Raw genomic sequence first — 24037 nt, 5'->3', positions numbered from 1 at the left:
AATTAGTGTAACGTAATTCCACTAATTTAAATGATGCTAAGCCAATTTACACCAGCTGAGATCTGGCTAAATGGCTCTGAAAATTTAAAATTTGCTACTTGGCGGTAAAACAGAGTAATACAAAAATCTATCACTTAAATAAGGCGGAAGGCACCTCTTAAACTGATACCCACAACTCCTCCTGGAACTTCCTAATTCAGGCTAACTCTCTTTAGTTTCCACACTGTAGAGGAACAAAAGGAGGAGGAATTTGGATAGGGTTAGCCTGATTTCCACTTTGCTAGCTGGAGTCTGGTGGCCTTTGAATTCAGAGCATGAATGAAAGGGAAAAGTTCCTCAGTTGTGTGAGCACAAGAAAAGCTGTGAAGTAGGTTACCCTCCCCCCTTTCTAATTTTAGCCTTTATTATTTAATGACTTAATGTGTGTAAAGCCTCTGAAAACCTCAGGGACAGATCTTATTAATTAAATGCCCCCATACTATTTTTTCTACCCCTGCCTCAGCTCAGCACACAAGATAGCCAGTGGTGCTTACTGAGTAGCTAATCGATATTTCTTTTCATGCTCATTATTCAATGTGTGGCCTTATTTACTGCCCATCATTCAAACTCTGGCCTGAGCACAGAATTGTCAACTTCTTCATGGGTCTTTCCAGGGGGAACATCCCAAGGCACAGGGCCGAGCGGAATACAGAGCTCTACCTAGAAGGGGGCTGGAATCTGAACTAGACTCCACGTACTCCCTGTTTGGTTTCAGTGTCTCCTACTGCAGCCACCGTGGCGGGGTAGCCGAGGGGCCGCGACAGAACTGGAGGAGGAGTAAATCTGGGCTGCGGGTAGTCCCACGTGGCTGGCTCGGCTGGATCCCTGCTCCGGCTCTTCCTGGCTTCCTCTTCCGTCCTGCCCGGAGCCTGTCAGGGGGGCTGGGGCCAGGCGGGAGCCTCTCAACTTTCAGCTGCCCGGGCGGGGCGAACCCTCCCCCTCGCTCGCGGCTCCGCTCGGCCGGGCAGGGATCGGCCAGGCCAGCTGGCCGCAGGAGCTCGGAGACGGGGAAGGGGCGGCCCGGGATGCGGGCGCAGAGCCGAGGCTGCTGAGCTCCGGGCAGTGCGCGGCGCTGCACGGCGGAGGCTCCCCGCACGATGAAGCCCGACGGGAAGGTGGTGCTGCTGGGGGACATGAACGTGGGCAAGACCTCCCTGCTGCACCGCTACATGGAGAGGCGCTTCCAGGACACGATCAGCACGGTCGGGGGCGCCTTCTACCTCAAGCAGTGGGGGCCCTACAACATCTCCATCTGGGACACGGCAGGTAACCCCCCTTTCTGCGGGGCAGAGGCGGCCGCGGGGGCCTGAGCGGAGTTGGGCTGCGCTGGGGGGAGCCCCGGCAGCCTGGCGACTCCGGGCTGTTGCAGTCTCTTGTGTAAACCAAACGGAAAAGTGAATTCCGCCCCCCCCCCCCCTTTGGCGCATGGACTAGCGGCGGTGCGGGCGACTGGCGAGCAGCAGCACAGCGTGTGTAGCCCGGAGTTCGCTCCGCTTCGCTCCGGCTGCGTTCAGGGACCAAACGCCGGGGTGGCGTGGAGGTTGGGTGCTGGTGCTGGTGGGGTGTGTTGCCGCAGAGGGCCCTTTGGTGGGATGGGAGAGCAGCGGCATTAAAGTCTGGCCGGGGTCGGTATTTGCAGGCTAACCGGCTGCTCCCGCACACCTGAGCTTGGCTGCCGCAGGATGTACAGTCTCGTGTCTCGGAGGGGGGACTTCTTTTTCATGCCGTGAAGTAAAGGGGTCGATGGCTTAGTTGCATGAGTCGCTGTTGTACTTGTTATGATGTTGTTACTTTAAAAAGCACGTTAAAGGGGGTGGGGACGTGTCTGTAACACAGTCTAGTACAGCGGTTCTCAAACTGGGAGTTGGGCCCCAAAGTGGGTCACAACCCCACTTTAATGGAGTCACCAGGGCTGGCGTTAGACTTGCCAGGTCTAAGCCCCAACCGCACCACCTGGGGCCAAAGCCCAAGGGCTTCAGTCCTGGGCAGCGGGGCTCCAGTTACAGGCCCCCCCTTTGGGTTGGTGCCCCCACCAAGGGCAGCAGGGCTTGGGTTTGGCTGTGTCCCGCCTCCCCCACCTGGGGCAGCAGGGCTCTGGCAGGCTCAGGGTCGGTCCCCTCTCCTGGGGTCATGCAGTAATTTTTGTTGTCAGAAGAGGGTTGTGATGCAATGAAGTTTGAGAACCCCCGAGCTAGTAATTATTCTCCACTAAGTTCCAAGACTCCAAATGGGGGCACAACAGCGGGGAGAGGAACTGCTGTGTGCAGTCTGTTGCCATGTTGAGTATGGTAGGACCCCCCACCCCTCCATGGTTTTGTAACAGGAATTATTTTTTCCTATACATCTGATGCCTAGCCTATTTGGGCACTAATATGATATAAAAACTTAAAATAAGTAGTAAGTCTAAAATGAGATGTATTTGTGATTGATTTATATGCATTTGTAAGGTTCTTGTTACTGATATTTTGGGCAGTTTTTACAAAATTTAGATGAAAATTAGAGGGGGTGGCAAATATGCCCCATCTCCTCACTTTTGTCTACCTATAGTAGTGGTCAGAACACTTTTTTCCTGAAAGGCCAGTGCCAGACTCTTATCCATCCACCGTAAAAATTACAAAGACATTAAAATACTCGTAGCTAGTTAGAAGCTAGAGCAAATGTTTATGTTCTGCAACATTCTTTCCAGGATCAGATATACGCACCCTACAGATAATAGTGGAGAGCTCTGGTTTGAAAAATGACACTCAAGTTCAGTGAACACTCTTGTATGTTTAATATTGAATCATTCTTTAGAACAACTTGTGCAGGATTCAAGAACTTCTCACAGTATCATCACTGAAGCAAGACCAAGGTTTTATATTTAACTCAATAGTGTCCAAGGGGAGAAAAAATGAAAACCTCTAGTACTGTTCATGCTTGTAAAACTTTGCCAGAAATGGAGAACTACAACAGCATGCAATACCCTAGTTTCCATTTGGTGACGCGGAGGCATTAACAGGAAAGTCTAATGACTTTCCGCATGTTTCATCAATACCAGTGCAATAAATATACTGTCCAGTTGACATAGACTTAATTGTTTAATCTAGTCCATCTAAAGTGGCTTTTGCTGAACTGTGTGTGTGGAGAAGAAACTACTGAAATTTCTTAAGGAAAAATATTTATTTGGATAAGTGATCAAACAGTGTCTGATTTATTTGTTTTCTACATTTGTGTTTCTAATTTTATATAGCAAAATGCAGTTAAACAAATATTATTTCCATACCAATAGCTGCACGTATTTCAAGCTCCTTATCTCTCCTTTCTGGAGTTTACTCTTCTCCCCTGCCTTTCCTCTTCCCCCTCCCTCCCCCCCCCCCCAAAAAAAAACCCAAAAAACCTTAGGACACTTAAAAGCCAGTTACCAAACTGACTTTCTTAATGTGGTAGTGGGGAGTATGTGATGTTGGGGGTAGCTGATTCTCTCTGCTGTGACAGACCCATGTAAATGCAGGTAATTGATTGATAGGTGGAATTTGTTTCAACAGAAGAAATACTAGTTATATTACAGCTACAGTAAGGCTGGTCTCCAGTTATTTTTCTCAGTTGTCTTCTGCTTCCTTGTCCTTGAGAGGAAATCTTTATTTAAATGAGATGAGAGTCAAATTTAATAACTATATGATGAAACAAATACCAGGAAGAAAAAGAAAATTGAGGGAATAGTAGGAAAAGGTGAAGGGATCCTCTTGGCCAGGGTTTCTCAAACAGGGGTTGCCGCTTGTGTAGGGAAAGCCTCTGGCGGGCCAGGTCGGTGTGTTTACCTGCCCCGTCCGCAGGTCCGGCCGTTCGCGGCTCCACTGGCTGTGGATCGCTGCCGGACTTGCGGACGGGGCAGGTAAACACACCGACCTGGCCCCCTAGGGGCTTTCCCTACACAAGCGGCGACCCCTATTTGAGAAACCCTGCTCTTGGCAGTATCACGGCTCATGGCAAAAGTGGGAATTTCACACTTACATCTCATGTTAATATTTGAGTGCAAATAATATACTGCATGTACCTATAGAATCTGTACACTATCCCAGGGTTCTCAAAATAATTTTTTTGGTGGCCTCAGAGTGCGGCCACCAACTCTTGCTGGTGGTCACTCTGACAATTTTTCCTAAAATAATTAATTTTAGGAAAAACAAATAAATATGCACATGTCCATGTCCAAATCATTGTAATTTATTTATGCAGGTTTTTTTTTCAGACTCAAGAGTAAAAGTAATGTGCAGTTATCTCTATTCATTATTGGACCTAAACAGAATAGAAACACAAATAAGGTGCTTTGCATGTTTTGCTTTTTTTGGTTGATTTTGTTTTTTAGATGTGCTAGCTAGTAAATCTGCTACTGTGAAAAGTGATATTTGTATATTTGGTATTATCACTTTTCACAGGAGACTGACTCAGCCTGGGCAAGCAGGGGGACAAATTAAGCCCTAGGTGGGGAGGGAGGCAGGGAGGACCAGGGGCGGTGTGGGAGTGAGCCCGGGGCTGGAGCTTGAAGCCCTGCAGCTGGGAGATGGAGTCTGCCACCACACGACTAATGCCTGCCAACCCCCCCCCCCCCGCCCCACCCAGGGACGAAGCCTGAGCCCCACCGCCTCCAGGAAGGTGGGGAGCTCACACTGGTCGCTTGCTCCTACAGTGTGTGTGGCTCCAGGAGGGGGCAAGGACCAGCCACTGCTGGTGGCCTTTGGGAGGGACAGCTGCTTTGCTCCACTTTTCCCACATCGCAATCTAGGAGGCTTTGGCCACAAGAAAAGCCCCTTGTGGCCACATGCGAGAAACGCTGGACTATCCTAATATGTGGTTTAAAAAAACAAACCAGTCAACCCAAGGAAGCTTTGGATTATGAAACAAGAGGAATGAGAAAGTAAATTGACTGATCACTCTGACTGCAAGAGTAACACAGATTTGAAAAGTACATACTGCTGCTACGTCAAGTTAATCACTGATCTCCTGAGTCACTTAAAATATGTTTCATGTTGATCAGGCAAACCTGCACATCCTGCATTGTCACTAAAGCATAACCTTGGCACAGAACTAATCATATATCTATTTCCAGGAAAGAGTTGAATTTTCATGCCAGACAACAGCTGATAACAGAACATTGAGTCAAACATCTAAAATGTGACACTCAGTCTTATAGCACCTTCACAGCCTACTGAGTACAGGTACCTTGTTTTACTTGGAATCTTTAAAAGCTGTTGGCTAGACATTTTGAAACTCTTAGCAAAATTTCCTTTGACTCTTGGAATTTTTCAACAAAATACACCAGTTCTTACCTCCTCTTGCTGTACTCAGTAATCTCTTTGGCAGGTTCAGCCTGAGAGGTCATGGACCTAATTCAGCAGTCTCGTAGACTTTAAGGTCAGAAGGTACCATAATGATCAGCTAGTCTGACTTGCTGCACATTGCAGGCCACAGAATCTCACCCACCCACTCCTGTAATAGACCCATAATCTCTGGCTGAGTTACTGAAGTCCTCAAATCGTGTTTTAAAGATTTCACATTACAGAGAAACCACAATTTACATTTCAAGTGACCCAGGTCCCATGCTGTAGAGGAAGGGGAAACCTCTCTGCCAATCTGACTAGTGGGAAAATTCCTTTCCAACTCCAAATACAGTGATCTGTTAGACCCTGAGCATGTGGGCAAGATCCAGCAGCTAGAAACCTGGGAAAGAATTCTCTCTAGTAACTCAGAGCCCTCCCCATCTAGTGCCCTGTCTCCGGCCATTGGGGAGTCTTGCTACTGGCAGTTGCTAATGGGCCACATGCCATTGTATGCAGTCCCATCATACCATCCCCTCCATAATCTTATCAAGCTCAGTCTTGAAGCCAGTTAGGTTTTTTTGTCCCCACTGCTCTCCTTGGAAGGCTGTTCCAGAACTTCTAACCATCAGAGAAGTGAAATCATCTAATTTCCAAGCCTAAAACCTGTCGATGGCCAGTTTATATCCGTTTGTTTTTCTGTCCACATTGGTGCTTAACTTAAATAATTCCTCTCTCTCCCTGGTATTTAGCCCTCTGGTGTATTTTTAGAGAGCAATCCTATCTCCCCATAGCTTTCTTTTGGTTAGGCTAAACAAGCCAAGCTCTTTGACTCTCCTCTCATAAGGTAACTTTTCCATTCCTTGGATTGTCCTAGTAGCCCTTCTCTGCACCTGTTCTAGTTTGAAATGATCTTTCTTCAATGTGGAATACCAGAATTGCACACAGTATTCCAGATGAGGTCTCACCCTGTATAGTGGTACTAATACTACCCTATTTCTATTGGAAATACCTCGCCTGCCTGATGATAATGCAGTACTAGGATGCCTTTGTAATGGCCGCATCACATTGGTGGCCCATAGTTATCCTGTGATCAACCAATATACCCAGGTCTTTCTGCTCCTCTGTCTCTTCCAACTGATAAGTCTACAGTTCCCTAAATGCATGACTTTGCACTATTAAATTTCATCCTGTTTCTGTTTTCAAAGTCCTCCAGATCTTCTTGTATGATATTCCGGTCCTCCTCCATATTGGTAATACCTCTCAGCTTTGTCATCTGCAAACTTTATTAGCACAGTCTTCCTTTTTGTGCCAAGGTCAGTAATAAAAATGATTGGTCCTAAGACTGATCCCTGAGGAACTCCACTAGTAACCTCCCTCCAGCCTCACGGTTTATCTTTCAGTATGACCTGTTGTAGTCTTCCCTTTAACCAGTTCCTTATCCACCTTTCAATTCTCATATTAATCCCCATCTTCTCCAATGTAACTAATATTTTCCCATGTGGAACTGTATCAAATGCTTTACTGAAACCCAGATGGATTTGTCTAAAAAAATCAGTTATCTTCTCAAGGAGGAGATCAGGTTGGTCTGGCGGGTGCGATGTATTTTTTGTAATCAGTCAGTCAGTCCCTATGCTTACTCCTAAGTGTTGTGCTGAATGATGATAAACTTAAGTACATTCATAAATGCTCTGCTAGACTGGGGCCTAACAGCAGGTCAGGTCTTTCTGGGTGAGGCCCTGCTGCTCCAATCCCTCTCCAGTCCTTTGCACTCTCATTCTTACCTCAAAAAGATCAATTGCTAAGTTAAGTCCACACCTCTTATGTTTTTCTCTGTGCATGCACTTTAAGATGGGAGTACAGAAACTGAAAGGGAGCTTAAATTTTTGCTTTTTATTTTTCATGTAGGATTTTTCACAGCAAATAGTAAACTTAACCTGTTTCTGTTGAACTCGGATGGCTGCTAAAATAATTAGGCTTTGCTCTATATAGGTAATTGAATATTTGAGTCTTAACAATACTAAAATGTCAAAGCCCAAAATTACTTTACTATTAAAACCTAACTCCATGCATTACTTTTTAAAAAGACTGTTTAACTCATGAGAATTTTCTTCCTGAAGCTACTAACTAAAGTGTGAACTCTATGTCTACAAAGTACTGCACTATTTAAAAGATAATAAATTGCTGGATTGGAACCTTATTTTCAAAAGCGTAGGCCCAGATTTTTAAAAGTATTTAGGCATTGCAGTGCTCAGTAACACCTAACTGATTTAGGAGCCTAGGACCTTTTTAGAATGAGATTTAGGCTGCTAAACTAGGTCAGCATTGGAATGTTGAGTGCTGCAATGCCTTAAATACCTTTTAAAAATCTGGGCTTTAAGCATGTGGTGTATTGAGATCTCCTTGGTAGTCGGGGAGGGGAGGGAGCGGGGAATCAAAACCAAGCAACAGAGGTGAGATCCTCAGCAAAAGGATCTTTCTTTGACAAAATGGCTGTAGAATCAAAAGCTGGAGAATGAAGGATGTTTATATAAAAATATAATATACATTTTTTTCTGGCAGCTGACAGCAGTCAGGGAATAAAAGAAGATCTTCCTGCTGTGAGTAAGCTGTGTGCTTGTTTGAGTTAGAGCCCATAGCCTTTCATCTTCTGCAGACTGGAGTTCAAATGCAGATTGAAATAATTCTGGTGGCCTTACAGGAGCCTGGCTTGTTGAAATGGAAAATTACCTTCTGGTTTGTGCAATTAGTGTTTTAGAGGCTGCTAATTTCTTTAGGAAATTTTGTCTCTATGCTAAACTTAAATGACTTGCATTTGTACTGTTGACAGATTAAAGGAAAGTTCAGCAACAACAAAACTTCTCAGTGACTGTCTTGTCTAATGCTGGCTCATTGTCAAAGTAACAGACTTGCAAGTTGATGGAAAGTATTTTACAAACTGTATTTGCTGAGGCAATAATAGTATTTTACAAAAGGAGCTGGCTAATGAATTTACCACCAGACAGTCATGTGTTTGCACAGGAATGACGAGGCGCGATGGTTAGAACTGCCCCTCCCCCACCCGTAGGCTTAGCTGTTTCTGCATGAGAACAGACTCCTCCGCAGCAAAAAATAATCAGCTATGAACCAGTTGTAATGCTTTCCTTCAGCATCTGCGGATTTCTTCCATGATTGGGAGGGGGAATCATAAACATGCCCTCAATTGCAATGTATCCTCTTTCTTTTGGCAACAAAGCTGACTTTTCTCTGCAGAACGAGCTCACTGCATATGATCGCGCTCTCTTATGATGATCATGGGGGTGGGAATTGAAGGCAAGAACAGGAAGTTTGCTTTAAGAAAAAAATCTTTTCATTTCAGAGATTTTTCTGCCTGGGCACAGTACAGACAGTGGGCTGGTCTACACTACACTACCACTTAAGATGGTGTAACTTACATCACTCAGGGGTGTGAAAAAGACACCCCCCCCCCAAAGCAACACAAGTTATGTCAACTTAAGCGCTGTCCACAATGGCGCTATGTCTGCAGGAAACACTTAAGGAATGGGATGGAAAATACTTTGTGCTCTACTGATCACCACATCTCAAAAGGAGATTTCAGAATTAAAGGCGGTTCACAGCAGAGTATCCAAAAATGATTAGGGGCATGGAAGTTGTCTTCTATAAAGAGATAGAAAACTTTTGCTTTCCCTGTCCCGTAACTTGAGGGCATTCAGTTAAATTAAAAGCTTGCAAATTCAGAACTGATGAAAGGAAATACTTTTGCATGCTGTGTGTAATTAGAATGTGGAAACTAATTACAACAGGTTGAGGCCAAGAATTTAGAAAGATCGAAAAGGGATTGGATGTTTGCATGGATAATGACACTGTCCAGTTAACGCTAACAAATTTTGTAGGCGATGCTAAACCTCATGTTTAAGGGGTTAAGCCACCATTTACTAGAGTTCAGGACGAGAGCTAATGTGGGGGCCATGTTACCCCACATCTGCCTACTTTGTGGTTCTTACACTTTCCTGTGAAGTGTCCGGAACTGGTCACCGTGAGAGACAGAAGACTGCTTTAGATAGATTAGGGGTCGGCAACCTCTGGCATGCGGCTTGCCAGGGTAAGTACCTTGGTGGGCCGGGCCAGTTTGTTTACCTGCTGCGTCGGCAGGTTCGGCCGATCGTGGCTCCCACTGGCTGCAGTTTGCCGTCCCAGGCCAATGGGGGCTGTGGGAAGTGGCGCGGGTGAGGGATGTGCTGGCTGTGGCTTCCCAGCAGCCCCATTGACCTGGGACAGCGAACTGCGGCCAGTGGGAGCCGCGATCGGCCAAACTTGCCAACATGGCAGGTAAACAAACTGGCGCGGCCCGCCAGGGTGCCTACCCTGGTGAGCTGCATGCCAGAGATTGCCGACCCCTGAGATAGATCATGTTGGATCCAGTATGGGAATTCCTGTTTTCCCAACTCTGGATTTAAACTCTTTCCCAACTTTGAGTTTAAATCCATAATTGGCCTGAGGTATTTAAGAATACAGTGTTAAAAAAACCAGCCAAACAAAAAACCCCAGCACTGTTCTAGCATACACTCACTGAACTATCATGTTATTTCTCGTGTATCTCTCTGACTTGTTCATAACTGAAACTTTCCAGAACCAGTAAGGCAATATTTCACAAAGGGGAACAGCTTAGTGGCCACAAACAGCTCAGCTTAGGTAACTGAAGACTTCTTGTTGGCTTTTTAATTTTGAGAGGAGGCAGGAGGAGATTTGTGGAGATGATATACTCTGAGACGATTATAGGAGTTAATTTTGATTGAGATGTCCTCAAGAGAGAGGGGGAAAATACACTTGTTCAGTCTTTGGAGAACAATATTTTAATTTGGAATCCTGCTGTTTAGTATAGATGAGTTTGAAAAAGTCTGAGGTTAACCTTGGATTGAATGAAGATGTATAGTTCAAGACTTATTCTTTTTCTGTTTGAGTACTAAGCTGGGGTTGAGGAAGGCCTGGAAAAAATAGCAGAGGGTGCTATGTCTGCACTGTACCCTTCCGCCCTTCCCCAAAATGAATAAAGTATTTAAAGAATGTGACTAATTTCACAATTTATAAATGGTCAAATTTCAATTCAGTGTTTAATAACCTTGTACGCTTTCAATAGTTAGTGGTGAATGATCAAGAGACCGTGTCTGTGTGTTGTGGGTTTGTTTGGTGTGGTGTCTTTTGTTTTTAACTATCATGAAAACTTTTTGGTGGGGATGGGACTTGCAGGAGAGAAACAGATGGACTGTGAGATGTGCAATGAGGTATGGAGCCTTTCATTTAAAAAAGAACATGAGTACTTGTGGCACCTTAGAGACTAACAAATTTATTTGAGCATAAGCTTGCGTGGGCTATATAGCCCACTTCTTCGGATGCATAGAATGGAACATATATTGAGGAGATATATACACACATACAGAGAGCATGAAAAGGTGGGAGTTGTTTTACCAACTCTGAGAGGCCAATTAAGTAAGAGAAAAAAACTTTTGAAGTGATCATCAAGATAAGTAAGATGAATCTATCTCCCCTTGTAAGTATTCTCACACTTCTTATCAAACTGTCTGTACTGGGCTATCTGGATTATCACTTCAAAAGTTTTTTTTTTCTCTTACTTAATTGGCCTCTCAGAGTTGGTAAGACAATGCCCACCTTTTCATGCTCTCTGTATGTGTATATATATCTCCTCAATATATGTTCCATTCTATGCATCCGAAGAAGTGGGCTGTAGCCCACGAAAGCTTATGCTCAAATAAATTTGTTAGTCTCTAAGGTGCCACAAGTACTCTTGTTATTTTTGCGGATACAGACTAACACGGCTGCTACTCTGAAACCTTTCATTTCAAAGTCACTGATTTATAATTTGGCTCAATTTCATCACAAGCAGAAGCTGATTGTTTCACTAGCTGTCTAATTGCCAATATGAAAAGTGTAAAAAATTGGCACCCTTGTTGGCATTCTCAGGAAATGGGCCAAAGACTGATTTACCCTCCTTGGTAAGGTTGAAATGTGTTAACTGGGCAGTGTGGGGAAGCTTACACAGCTGTTGCCTGTACTGTATTTGTTCTGTTCAGGAATGCAAAATGTCAACCTCCTGGAGCACCTTTCACAAACATAAAACTCAGTTAAAATGTCTGTTGCCGCTTTGTAAGAAATTACCATCTGTTGAGCGATATTTTTCTTTTGTTCTTGTGCGAACAATACTTTTTCTACTTTAATATTCTCTCCATTCTTTTGTGTAGAAAACAGTGTGGAGAATAGTGAATTTAGCAGTTAATCTGCAGCATAAAGAAGAGTATGTAAACCTGACTTCATTTTGTGTGCCCAATAGTAATTTTAATTGTCTAAGTTTTATGCTAATTGGATACCAATTCAAGAATGGATCCTAGATATTTACTTAAATGACTTGGCTGTCCTTATATTCCCATTGAACTAAAAGCAAAGTGTGGTGCATTCATTTTTATGTTCAAGGGACATGGTATTTTCCAGCAGTAGCTTCTTAGAGTGCTCAGGAAGAACAAGTACTCTTCTTCTTGTACGTTGTATACTGTTTATGGACAATGAGCCTCCCTCTTGAGGACAGCTCGCTAATACAGTAATTAGTCTCCTAGGTGAACTGATGTTTCATTCACTGCAAGTGCCACATCTCTGCAAGTTTTACCAAGTGATTGGTGTATGTTGTAAGAAATTGAAACAAGCCCTTAAACATAGTTTACGAAACAACCACTAACTGCCACTTTTCTAAACTTCTCCTTTTAAGTGATTTAAGGGCCTGATGCAGGATGATATCACACCCTAGAGCCATATGAACTTTCAAGCAATTCTAGCTGTGCCAGCATTTCACCTTCAGTTGAAATTGTAAACTTAGTAATTCCACACTTGACTAGTGCAATATATTAAACAAGACATTCTTTGTATGGAGTTTCACAAGAAAAGGCATTGATTCAACAATAGAGAAAAATGTAGTATTTGCTCTCATTAAAGAAGATGTTGGGAATGAAAGGATCCTGTTTTTTTCCCCCCCCCTGAGTTGAGTCCCAGTGACCACCTGTCTTTTCAGGGAGTGCTGAATGGGACTCTCTTGGAATTTGATCAAAGCTTTTCCTATAGATCCTATGTTAAGGTTCTTTCTCCCACTGCTGTGGGTTGTAAGATTCATCTGCAGTGACTGAATGCTTGCAGATCTGGGAAGCAAGACTTGGACCAGGTGATTAACTTTAGGTCTTGCATGTGGCACTGCAGAGCTGGCCAAAGGAAGTGGTTTTTTGTTTTTTAACTTGAGTGAACTTTAGCACACATGCAATTTGGCACTCTTCACCGTAGGCGCTGCAGACTGAAGTTTTTAATAGCAGGACAAACTAGGCAGTGGGCGTGCAAGCTTTTCCTACCCTGCCTCATCAGTATTTCTCTCCTGATTTGGAAAAAGCAACTCCAGAAGTGAAAATATTAAATCTTCATGTCTCTTTTGAAGTTTGGGCTCTCTCTGCCTGTTAGAGGCTGGGACTGAATGACAGGATGGATCACTCAATAAATTACCCTGTTCTTTTCACTCCCTCTGAAGCATCTGGCACTAGCCACTGTTGGAAGGCAGGATACTGGGCTAGATGGGCCATATATTCTTATTACAATAGAGCCAAATGTGGTGGTGAGTCTTACAATGTAGACATCTGTCTCTTAAGTATTGGACTGAAACCACAACTTGCTTCACATAGGCCATCAAATGTCTTGTGTGTGAAGAACTTTGACTGCTACTAATCTAGACCATATTCTAACTAGTGACCTGAACGTGCGCTCCAATATATGCGTCTTTGACATAAATGTAAACCAGGATGCACGCAGCAAGTCTGAGCACTTCACTTTGATTTTACATTCTTTTTGCAGATAAAAGGGAAGCTCTCACTATATTGCAAATTAGTGTTACAGCTCTGTGAGAATTTTTATAGGACCTTGTACAGGAACAGAAATTTAGAATCCGTTAATTTCATATCACTAAAACAGGCTAAAGACTGTACAAATACTTTACAGTGAACCAAAATTTCTATATTTCTGGGGTCTGTTTCTTCTGTTTTCTTTCTTAGTCTAGAAAGGGTCATGTCTGTGAGAAGCAAGTACCCATGTTGGATTTTTCATGAGCTTTTCCATCTTGAAAACACCCCATTAGTCTCTTGCACCACATCATGTTTTCAGACAGATTCCTTCCTCTTCCAAAGTTTTGCCAGTCCATAGCTTGATGCTGTCAGAAGATGAGAGCAGCTTTGTATAATGAAGTGGATAAGATTCTATCAGAGAGACCCAAAAGCACTTCCAATGGATGGATTAATATATCCATTTAGAGGGAAAAAACCCCATTGGGACTTAAAATATAATCGGTATTCCTGTGTTTTGGGACTGACTTTCCTACCAAATATGGATAGTATGCCTTTCATACTATATGCTGTCCAGCAGTCATCCAACACACTCTTGTACAGTTTTTCCAAAAGTAGTGATGTAAGGTACTGCTGAAATAGTAAGTTATGTTTTTATTTTGCTGTTAACATGTCTCTCCAGTATTTAAGAGTTCTGCATTATGTGTGGCAATGTGTCAAAAATTAATAAGTAAAATAAAATCCAAGCTATTTCATTTCACTAAATCATTGTGTCTGAAATAAAGGTCTGGGTTGGTGAGAACTGCCGATGAATGCCTACCCTCAAAGTTGTCATTATAGGACTCAGTGAAGCATGTTGATAGCAGGAACAAGGGAAATTAATCTGTAGGTCACCTTGAACAAGGGAACTCTTTAATTGTGGTGTTCAGTAATAGCCTTCAAAATGGAATGTAAATGTATATCTGACTTATGCTATATAATAGCTGTTCACTTGGATACTATCCAAGGTTCACAGTTACTTAAACTTGTCTTGCCAAATCCACTATCCTTCCATATAGAGAAATTAAGCCATGTGTGGGCTTTGTGTCTGGGCTGACTAAACCAAAGCACAGTTGGGGCAGGTAAGATCTCCTGGCCTAGGGTTAGGAATGGGGCAGGTGAGGCTCCCTGCCTAGGGCCATAGGTCTGCTGGCTGTTCTGCTCAGGCTGCTTGATGAAAGAATTCTCAGGATCAGTGCTGCAAATTTTTCCTGCTTTCTATGGTCGGTTAAAAGTGCTCAAACCAACCAATAAGGAAGACTCTCTTTGAATTGACAACTTGATATTTTATGACTGTCAGGGATTGAATGAAACAGTTGCTGTCTCTTCAAAGACAAATTATGTTAGAATAAATTATTTGTATATCTGTCAGGACTCCCAATTCAGAGTCGTTATGTGACATTTTTTTAAAATGGTTTACTTTGTCATGGATCCATTTGGGTGTCTTCATAAATTAATGGCTCCAAGGTTTTACCCCACTTTACTGGTTTGTGTTGGCCTCCAAAAATAAAAAATAGAGACTTATTCCCTTCACTCTACTTATGTCCATGTTGCAAGGCTGCAGCCAATATTTCAAGACTCCATTAAGGACTGTTTAAAATAGACCCAAAAGGGAAACCAACTTATGCCTTATTTATCTGACCGTAACAGCAGAGTTTCATTTTACCACAAGTCATAGTCTAGTTGTAACCTTAGAGAAGAGTCACTTGCAGCTGTTATCTGCCCAGCCAGCCCATCAGCCTGTGCTCAGTATTGATCATCACTTTCTTATGTTAAAAAAAACAAACAAACAAAAAACTGTATTACGAGTTAACTTGCAAGACTCACTTCTTGGTTTTTAATACTACCGAGACTGGTCACTTGTGACACCAGCTACCATGCTGCCATCAACTGATAGAAATCTCTCCAGCTGTTCCTGCCAGATCTAGCCTCTCGGTTTGTCCGGTGATTAATCACTAGGGGAAGAGGAAGAAAACTATGGTTTGTTAGTATTTTTAGGGTGTTGCTTTCTTTTTTTTTGGTGGTGGTTTATTCTTCTGTATTTGTACTAGTACCAGTATTTGCTGACCAGCTTTCTTGCCTCCTGGCTTTTTATGGTCTAATTCCTTGATAACTTTTAAAAGAGGCAGTTCAATTTGAAACACTGCCTTCCCACTCCTGTAAAAATGGAAAGTGACTGCCCTGCTAAATACTTCCTTTGTTACTTCAAATGGTGTGCACCTGTTGGTGTAGCAATGTACTTCATTTCACCTTGTTTGCTTTGACTTGTAATTCATACTCTTCCAATTGAACATGACCAATTTTTAGAATGTAAACTCTTTAGGACTGCCTTCCTATGTGCATACAATACCCAGTGCATAGGAACCTGATCCTCATACTAAGTATTTAATTTTGCCATGCGCAAGGGTGGGGGAAGTTTGATAGTGTCACTGCTGTATTAAAGAAATGTGGCAAAGGGAAGCCCAGAATGGACTTTATGTGCTCACGTGGCTTTAAAATTCAGTGATGCAAGCCAATTTCTGATAGATGAAGGTTGAAAAATAGTGTATTGTAAGAGTGGATGCTACCTCTCATGCCTCAGTGCCATGGCACATGTAGTCTGTCCTTTCAGTGACATCTCTGAAGTGTGTGTGTGTGTGTGTGTGTGTGTGTTTAAATGCCTAGTAATGATCTCAGATGCCTATTCCCTAGTCTAGGGAGGACTAGTATAGATCAAACTATGGTAGGAGCATTACAGGATATATATACAAGTCAGTGCTCATTTCCTTAGTTTCCAGTATTGGTACTGATTGTAGGAGAGTAAGTATTACCCATAAGGGGATGGTGGAAAATAAAGCGGGGTATTACAAGAAAACAAATTGGTGGTGAGTGTGTAAGTTGAAAGAGGAAACTGTTCTAGTCAAGTTCTTATATGGCAGTGCTTACCATAGTATTTGAGTGACTTCTAGAAAGCACATTAGACAGTGTGGCTAGGCCCCTTGTGTGGCTCTCTTCCTCTTCCCAAGGGGAAATTGTGTGGGGATTTTAAAATCTATTTATATTATACAGTACAGTATATACATGCTGTTATGAAAGCAAAGGGAAGGCCATAGAAATACGCCTTGTGTGTGGAGTGGAAGGTGATGTTTGTAGTGGTTCTGAGACCCTGCAAGAGTTGGTTGAACAGTCATGGACTGGCCCCTGAGAAAGCTCTGTGTCCTGCACAGGTGAATTTCATCCTTGTGCCTGAGGAGCAGAGTTGTTGACCACAGACCTCATCCCAGGACTTCTAGGTGATCTTTAGGTATCCTGGACCCAAACTGTGGAGTGCTTTGAATATAAGAACGGAGACTTTGAAATTGACCCTGTATTCTAGAGGGAGCTAGTATAGAGAGCAGAGGACAAGTCTGATGGACTTACTGTAGGGCTCCAGTGGGCTCCTGTTTCTGTGAGACTCACTACTTCATTCTTGAATAATTGGAGTTCCCTGAGAGCTGATTGCCTCATGAGTGTAGTCCAGTCAGAGGGTGGCAAAGTTGTGTGGTACTTGATTGTCTATCAGGGTGGGATGCAATCTCCTAGCCAGCCATAGATGGTAGACTGCATTGATTGCAGATGCTGCTATGTGAAAGCTTAGCATCAATAAGGACTCCAGGGGTACTCCTAAACTCAACTGACTTGTTGTTGGGCATCTTCAAGCAATGGAGAGTATGCTGTGGCTGCAAACTCCTCCAATTACCTTCTGCTACTAATTAGCACAACCTCTTTCATGCTTTGGTTCAGCTTCAGCCAGCTGTTCTTCACCAGAAACTGATCTCAGTCAGTCTTGGGAACAGCTTGGTGGTGGTGATGATGATGATTGTTATGAAGGGTAGACAGAGCTGTGGGTCATCTGCATATTGTTGCCACTCAGGTCCATGATAACTCTCTAGTTTTCCTAGTGGATATGTGTAGAGGTTGATTAGTTCCGGAGACACTAAGGAAGTCACTGTGAATGCAGTGGTCTTGTTGGTCGCAGGAAATTTAGAGAGAGAAGATGGGTGAGGTGATATCTTTTATTGCACCAAGCTCTGTTGGTGAGAGAGAGAGAAGCTTTCACACTTGCACAGAGCTCTTCTTCAGGTCTGGGAACCTACTCAGAAAGTCACAGCTAAATACAAGGTGGAACAGATTGTTCAGCATAAGTAGTTAACACTTATTTCAAAAGATGATTCATAATGAAATGGCAACAAAAATCAAATGTTGCTCTTTAATTTCTAGAATGCGGTCTCTTCTTAGTGTTCTTGCCAGGCTGATTAAAAATACCTGTATATGAATAACTCAGTGTGTTAGAATATGTTAGAAACAAGATTAGCAGGGCCGGCTCCAGGGCGGCCCATGGAAGGGGGTGGCACATCCGGCTCTTCGGCGGCAGGTCCCTCAGTCCCTCCCGGAGGGTAGGACCTGCCGCCAAATTGCCGCTGAAGAATGAAGTGGCGGCAGTAGAGTGCCGATTGCGGCTTTTTTTTTATTTTTTTATTTTTTTATTTTTTTTTTTTTTGCCGCTTGGTGGCAAAAAACCTGGAGCCGGCCCTGAAGATTAGTATCTCATTTAATGCATTTCAACTCAGAAGCTTGAAAGGTGTTTCACCCATGGGGAAAAAAAATTAGCTGGTGCTTAGCACCCACTGGCAGCCAAGTTCTTCCCCCCACCCCCGAGTGCCTCCTGTCCGCCAGCAGCCCCATAGATCAACTCCTCCCTCCCAGCACCTCCTGCCCACCGTGATCAGCTGTTCTGCGGTGTGCAGGAGGTGCTAGGAGGGCGGGGCAGGAGCGGGGATGGGGTGCACTCAGAGGAGGGGGAGGAACTGGGCGGGAAGAGGTGGAGTGGGGGTTTGGGGGAAGGGGTAGAGTATGGGCAGGGCCTCGGGCTAAGTAGGTGTCGAGCGCACCCGTGGGGAAAGTTGGAAGCCAGCGCCTGTGCCTAAAAAACAAATGATTTAATTCAGATGCTGAAAATTAAAACTAAAATAGGAAGGATCCTTAATCTGTGAGGCAGCTGATATTAACTGATTTGCTAAGTCTTTTAACTGTAGTAATATGAGAGCAGTAACAACAAGGTCATTTCTGTTATACTGACTGACTAGAGGGAGGAATTTCAGAACGACTATTGATTTAAAAGAAGAAATGATGTCTTGCAAAGTGACTGCCCCCAACTAAAATTAACGATGTCAGTATCTGTGTGGGTGATTGAGAGGGCAAAGTTCACATTGCTAGTTACTTGTTGTCCAACATACTACTAACTAGTGAGTGGTTTTTTTATGTCCTCTGAATTAATGCTAGTCTAACTGAATTGATCTCAAGATAAACTTGCAACCTAAGCAGAAGTAAGAATTTTTAAATTTAAAAGCAGACAAGATAAATGAAGCAGATTTCCCATATTGAGCAACTTGAATGGAAACAAGTTAGCCCAGGAAGGTTTTGTTAGCAGGATCTTTGCTGCTACTGATCACTCGTTAAGGGTGGAAACATCAGAAGTGTCTGTCCTTCTCTAAAGCAGACCAAAAGATAATTTGAGGTAGAAATATCTGTTTCCAAGCACATGTTCATGCTATTGCTAAGGAAAGCAAACTTTAAATACTCAGTATATTAATTAAAAGAACATTTCCTCTTCTTGGATTGCTGGCTTCTCTTCAAAGAATTGGATCAATATTCTAGAGGGCATTGAGTGTTTATGGTTAAAGCATGAGTAGGATGTTTTCTACATTTTCAAATATATTGATTTCAATTACAACACAGAATACAACGTGTACAGTGCTTACTTTACATTTGATTACAAGTATTTGCACTGTAAAAATAACAAAAGAAATAGTATTTTTCAATTCACCTAATACAAGTATTGTAGTGCAATCTCTTTATCATGAAAGTTGAACTTACAAATGTAGACTTATGTACAAAAAAAGCTGCATTCAAAAATAATGTAAGATTTTAGAGCCTGCAAGTCCACTCAGTCCTGCTGCTTGTCCAGCCAATTGCTCAGACAAACAAGTTTGTTTACATTTCCAAGAGATAATGCTGCCCGCTTCTTGTTTACAATATTACCTAAAAGTGAGGACAGGCATATTTTCATGGCACTGTTGTAGCCAGGATCACAAGATATTTACATGCCAGATGCGCTAAAGATTCATATGTCTCTTAAGACATATGTCTCTTAAAGATTCATGTGTCTCTTCAACAGCCATTCCAGAGGACATGCTGATGACGGGTTCTGCTCGATAACAATCCAAAGCAGTGCGGACTGGCGCATGTTAATTTTCATCATCTGAGTCAGATGCCATCAACAGAAGGTTGATTTTCTTTTTTGGTGGTTCGGGTTCTGGAGTTTCTGCATTGGAGTGTTGCTCTTTTAAGACTTCTGAAATTATGCACCACACCTCGTCCCTCTCAGATATTGGAAGGCACTTCAGATTCTTAAACTGTAGCTATCTTTAGAAATCTCACATTGATATCTTTGCATTTTGTCAAATCTGCAGTGAAAATGTTCTTAAAATGAACAACATGTGCTGGGTCATCATCCGAGACCGCTGTAACATGAAATATATGGCAGAATGCGGGTAAAACAGAGCAGGGGACATACAATTCTCCCCCAAGGAGTTCAGTCACAAATTTAATGCATTATTTTTTTAATGAGCGTCATCAGCATGGAAGCATGTCCTCTGGAATGGTGGCCGAAGCATGAAGGGGCATACAAATGTTTTAGCATATGTGGCATGTAAATACCTTGCAATGCCGGCTACAAAAGTGCCATGCAAATGCCTGTTCTTACTTTCTGGTGACATTGTAAATAACAATCAGGCAGCATTCTCTCCTGCAAATGTACACAAACTTGTTTGTCTTAGCGATTGGCTGAATAAGAAGTAAACCTGAGTGGACTTGTAGTCTTTGAAGTTTTATATTGTTTTCTTTTTGAGTGCAGTTATATAAAAAAAAAAATTGAAAAAAATCTACATTTCTAAGTTGCACTTTCATGACAGAGATTGCAATACAGTATTTGTATGAGGTGAATTGAAAAATACTATTTTTACAGTGCAAATATTTATAATAAAAAATATACACTTTGATTTCAGTTACAATATACAGAATACAATATATATGAAAATGTAGAAAAACATCCAAAATATTTAATACATTTCAATTAGTATTCTGTTCAACAGTGTGATTAAAACTGCGCTTAATAGCGATTAATTTTTTAAATAATGATTAATTTTTTTGAGTTAATCATGTGAGTTAACTGCGATTAATCAACAGCCCTAATCTAAAGATAAAAGTATGACTCTGTATCTAGCTTCTTTGTATGTGAACCAAACAGTCAATATTTGAGTGTTCAATCAAATTCCCTGTTACAATAAATTATTAGGTTCTGCCTGAAGTTGCAGCTCTGATCAGAAATAAGTTCTGCTGTTTCATCTATACTGCTTTAAAGAGCAGTCTGTTCCAAACCATATGTATCATGTTAATCGGGCTAATGATTCTGTGGATTTAGGCACAACTTGTTTAAGCTGTCAGTCTTCCGTCAAAGAACAGACGTAGGTAGTTTTTGCTTTACAGCAGTTAAAATATAAGCATCAGTATAAAATTATTTGCAATTATTTGTTTCAGAGACTTTCTTAACCATAATCTCATGTTACCATCCTATCTGAAATCCCTACTGTACTACATTTTTAAATCAACTGAATGTCTTGCATAAATCAGTTCTCTGATTTTTTGCAGTGATTTTTTTTTAAATTTGATTTAGAATCAACATCTGTGCAATGTTCCTTATAAAGGCCCAATGGTGTAATCCTTTTAAAAAGCATAAGAATGCTCTGTGAAGTTGGAATCCTGTCATTTCATTCTACACCCGTTGCTTTCATCAGACTTCAGTGTTAAGATAACATTTTTTCATTCATCTGAAACCTCATTGTGGGTCATGGAGGTGGGGTATGTAAATATTAGCCTTTCTCTCAGTTTGTACTGTAAATAAACTGCAAATAGAACTGTCCTCCCTGCTGCCAGAGTTGTAGGTTTAAGGTTTTCACTCTCAATTGGCTGTTGCTGTATTTTCCAATACCTGGGGAGTCCTTTAGCTTCTAGAAGGAAAGGGACACCTGAGTCTGAAGTCTCTGAGATGCTTCCTTCCATTTTAGAACCTGCTTTTACATCTAAGGCAGCAGCCCATGAAAGTGTCTTAGTCAAAATGGGTAGCTTGGGGCAACGTACACACATTCCCTTGCTAAGGGTATGGCTACACTGGCGAGTTGCAGCGCTGGAAAGCCTCCACCAGCGCTGCAATTAGTAAGTGGCCACACCTGCAGGGCACTTCCAGCGCTGCAACTCCCTGGCTGCAGCGCTGGCCGTACACCTCACTCAGCATGGGGAATAAGGATTCCAGCGCTGGTGCTGCAGCGCTGGTCATCAAGTGTGGCCACACACCAGCGCTGTGATTGGCCTCCAGGGTATAAGGATGTATCCCAGAATGCTTTTATAAATTACTCTTTGTTTTGTTATGCAGCCTCTCTTTGTTTTGTTGTGAACTCTGATGGGAGGTTGAACTGCTTATCTAAAAAAACAAACACTGATCACAGCAAACAGGAGCTATCTGTACCTGGCTGTGAAAGATCAAATGAGAGGCAGGGAGTGAATGTTTGCTTGACAGAGAAACAGCGTTGGATGCAGGCTGTTTGCAATTAGGACTAAGGGCTCGCGAACATTTTGTGATTTTTCAATCCAGGAAGCTAACACACAGTGTTGGCTGCAAAAATCCACTCTCTCTATCTTCCCTGCTCCCTGTCACAGTACACCACCCTCCACCCCCCTCTTTTGAAAAGCATGTTGTTGCCACTTGAATGCTGGGATAGCTGCCCATAATGCAGCACTCGCAACAGCGCTGTAAATGCTGCAAATGTGGCCACACACCAGCGCTGGTAGCTGTGAGTGTGGCCACACACCAGCGCTGCTCCTACACAGCTGGATGACCAGCGCTGCAAACTACCAGCACTGCAAACCGTAAGTGTAGCCATACCCTAAGTGAAAGCGACTCTGTTAGAATGGTGTCAGGGTCAGTTGGAAGTTTGGCAGCAAATGCAGTTTTCTACAGTTCTATCCTAAGTCTTCACTGGCTGGAAAGATGCCACGTAGGGAGAAAGCAGGAATATTTGCTGAATAGTAGGTCACATTAATTATAAGGTATGACAGGAGGTAAAGACTCATCGCAAGGCATACATGGAAAAAGTGGAAGTGAAATTAAAGTTTCGATGGGAACTTTGACTTTTTTAACTCAGTGGTATGTGTGTGTTTAATAGCTCAGAACTTAATATTTCATAAATGAAACCTTAAGCCTACCTTTACACTCTTGAACAGGAAATTATTTTGGTGTGTTCAGCAGAATATTTGGCTGATACTTCGGATAATGCGGAAGAAACCCTCTTCTTGGGTCAGGCTCCTTGGTGAGCCGTGCTATTCATAGTCTTCTCAGAACAGCAGTTCTCTTGTGTGTCTGTAACCACGCTTGATGTTCATCCTCTTTTTCTCTTCTCTATCTGTGGCCACAGTTTCTCTTAGCACACTTTACCGAGGATCTTCGCAGTTCCTTTGCCCAATGAGTAAGTTTGGTTTTGGCCCAGTGCTATTCAAAATGTTAATCACCAAACTGGAGAAAAACACAAGTTCATTGCTGGTAAAATTTGCAGATTACACAAACTAGCGGAGCTGTAAATAATAATTGGTTGATTCTACAGAGTGATCTGGATCTCATGGTAAACTGGGCTCCCTTGGGCAACATGCTTTTTAAAAAATGCAAGGTTGTACATCTAGGAACCAAAACTGAAGGTCACACTTACAGGATGGGGGGTCTGTAATTTGGAAAGCAGTGACTCAGAAAAGGATGTCAGGGTCATGGTGAATAACAAGCTGAACAATGTTCTCTTTGCCACTACACCACACTGAGAGCACAATGTTATTCTTGGAAGTATAAGCAAGGGTTTATACAGTAGAAGTAGGGTGGTGTTAATAGCCCTGCATATGGTGCTAGGGAGACCAGTGTTGGAGTACGGTGTCTAGTTTTGGTGCCAGCACTCGTAAGAGGATGTTGATAAATTGGAGCAGGTTCAGAAAAGAGCTGCAAGAATGTTTGTCAGTCTGGAAAATCTGCTTTACATGGATGGAGAGACCAAAGGATCTCAATCCCATTTATTTTAATGAAGAAAAGTTTAAGAAGTGACTTGATCATGGTCTAGAATTACCTCCATGGGAAGAAAACTTCTGATAATAGACAGTTACTTAAGTTCGATAATAAAGGCATACCGAGCTCGAGTTGGTGAAATCTGAAGCTAGACAAACTCAGATCAGAAATAAGGGGCATGTTTTTAACAATGAGAGCAATTAACCATTAGAACAGTTTACCTAAGGATGTGGTAGATTCTCCATCACTTAGTCTTTAAATCAAGATTGGATGTCCTTGTAAAAGATAAACTCTAGCTCAACCTCAGGATATGGGTTTTGATGTATAAGCCATGTAGTGAAATTTTACACCCTGGAGGTCAGATTAGATTATCATAATGGTCCTTTTTGGCCTTAATCTATGAACCTATTCTTATTATTCAGCTGTTGTTCTCCATTGACTCAACTTCCTGGAAGGTGATTAGGTTCTTTCTCTAGGAATGTCCAACAGGTCTTGCCTTTTGAATGAAAGTCTTTACCATCAATTCCAGAATGATCATGGAGACAGTAGTTAAGCAGGATAATTTAGGTAGAGAAATATGATCAATAAATTAGTACAAATGAAGGAATATA

The 24037-nt window shown here is 42.5% G+C and overlaps 1 protein-coding gene across 1 annotated transcript in view; it reads left to right on the top strand.

Annotated features, from left to right (window-relative positions):
• Nucleotides 1–501: 501 nt before the first annotated feature.
• The window catches only part of RAB20 (RAB20, member RAS oncogene family), a 39780-nt gene continuing 16244 nt past the window's right edge, over nucleotides 502–24037 (top strand). Inside the window, exon 1 of the mRNA XM_039491097.1 lies at nucleotides 502–1305. Coding sequence (XP_039347031.1) covers nucleotides 1137–1305 — 169 coding nt within the window. The 5' untranslated portion in view covers nucleotides 502–1136. The remainder of the gene's footprint in view (nucleotides 1306–24037) is intronic.

The sequence above is a fragment of the Mauremys reevesii genome, linkage group 1 (genome assembly GCF_016161935.1).
Source record: "Mauremys reevesii isolate NIE-2019 linkage group 1, ASM1616193v1, whole genome shotgun sequence".
Taxonomy (NCBI): domain Eukaryota; kingdom Metazoa; phylum Chordata; order Testudines; family Geoemydidae; genus Mauremys; species Mauremys reevesii.
The sequence above is the reverse complement of the archived record's forward strand: the minus strand, read 5'-3'. Positions and strand labels throughout refer to the sequence as shown.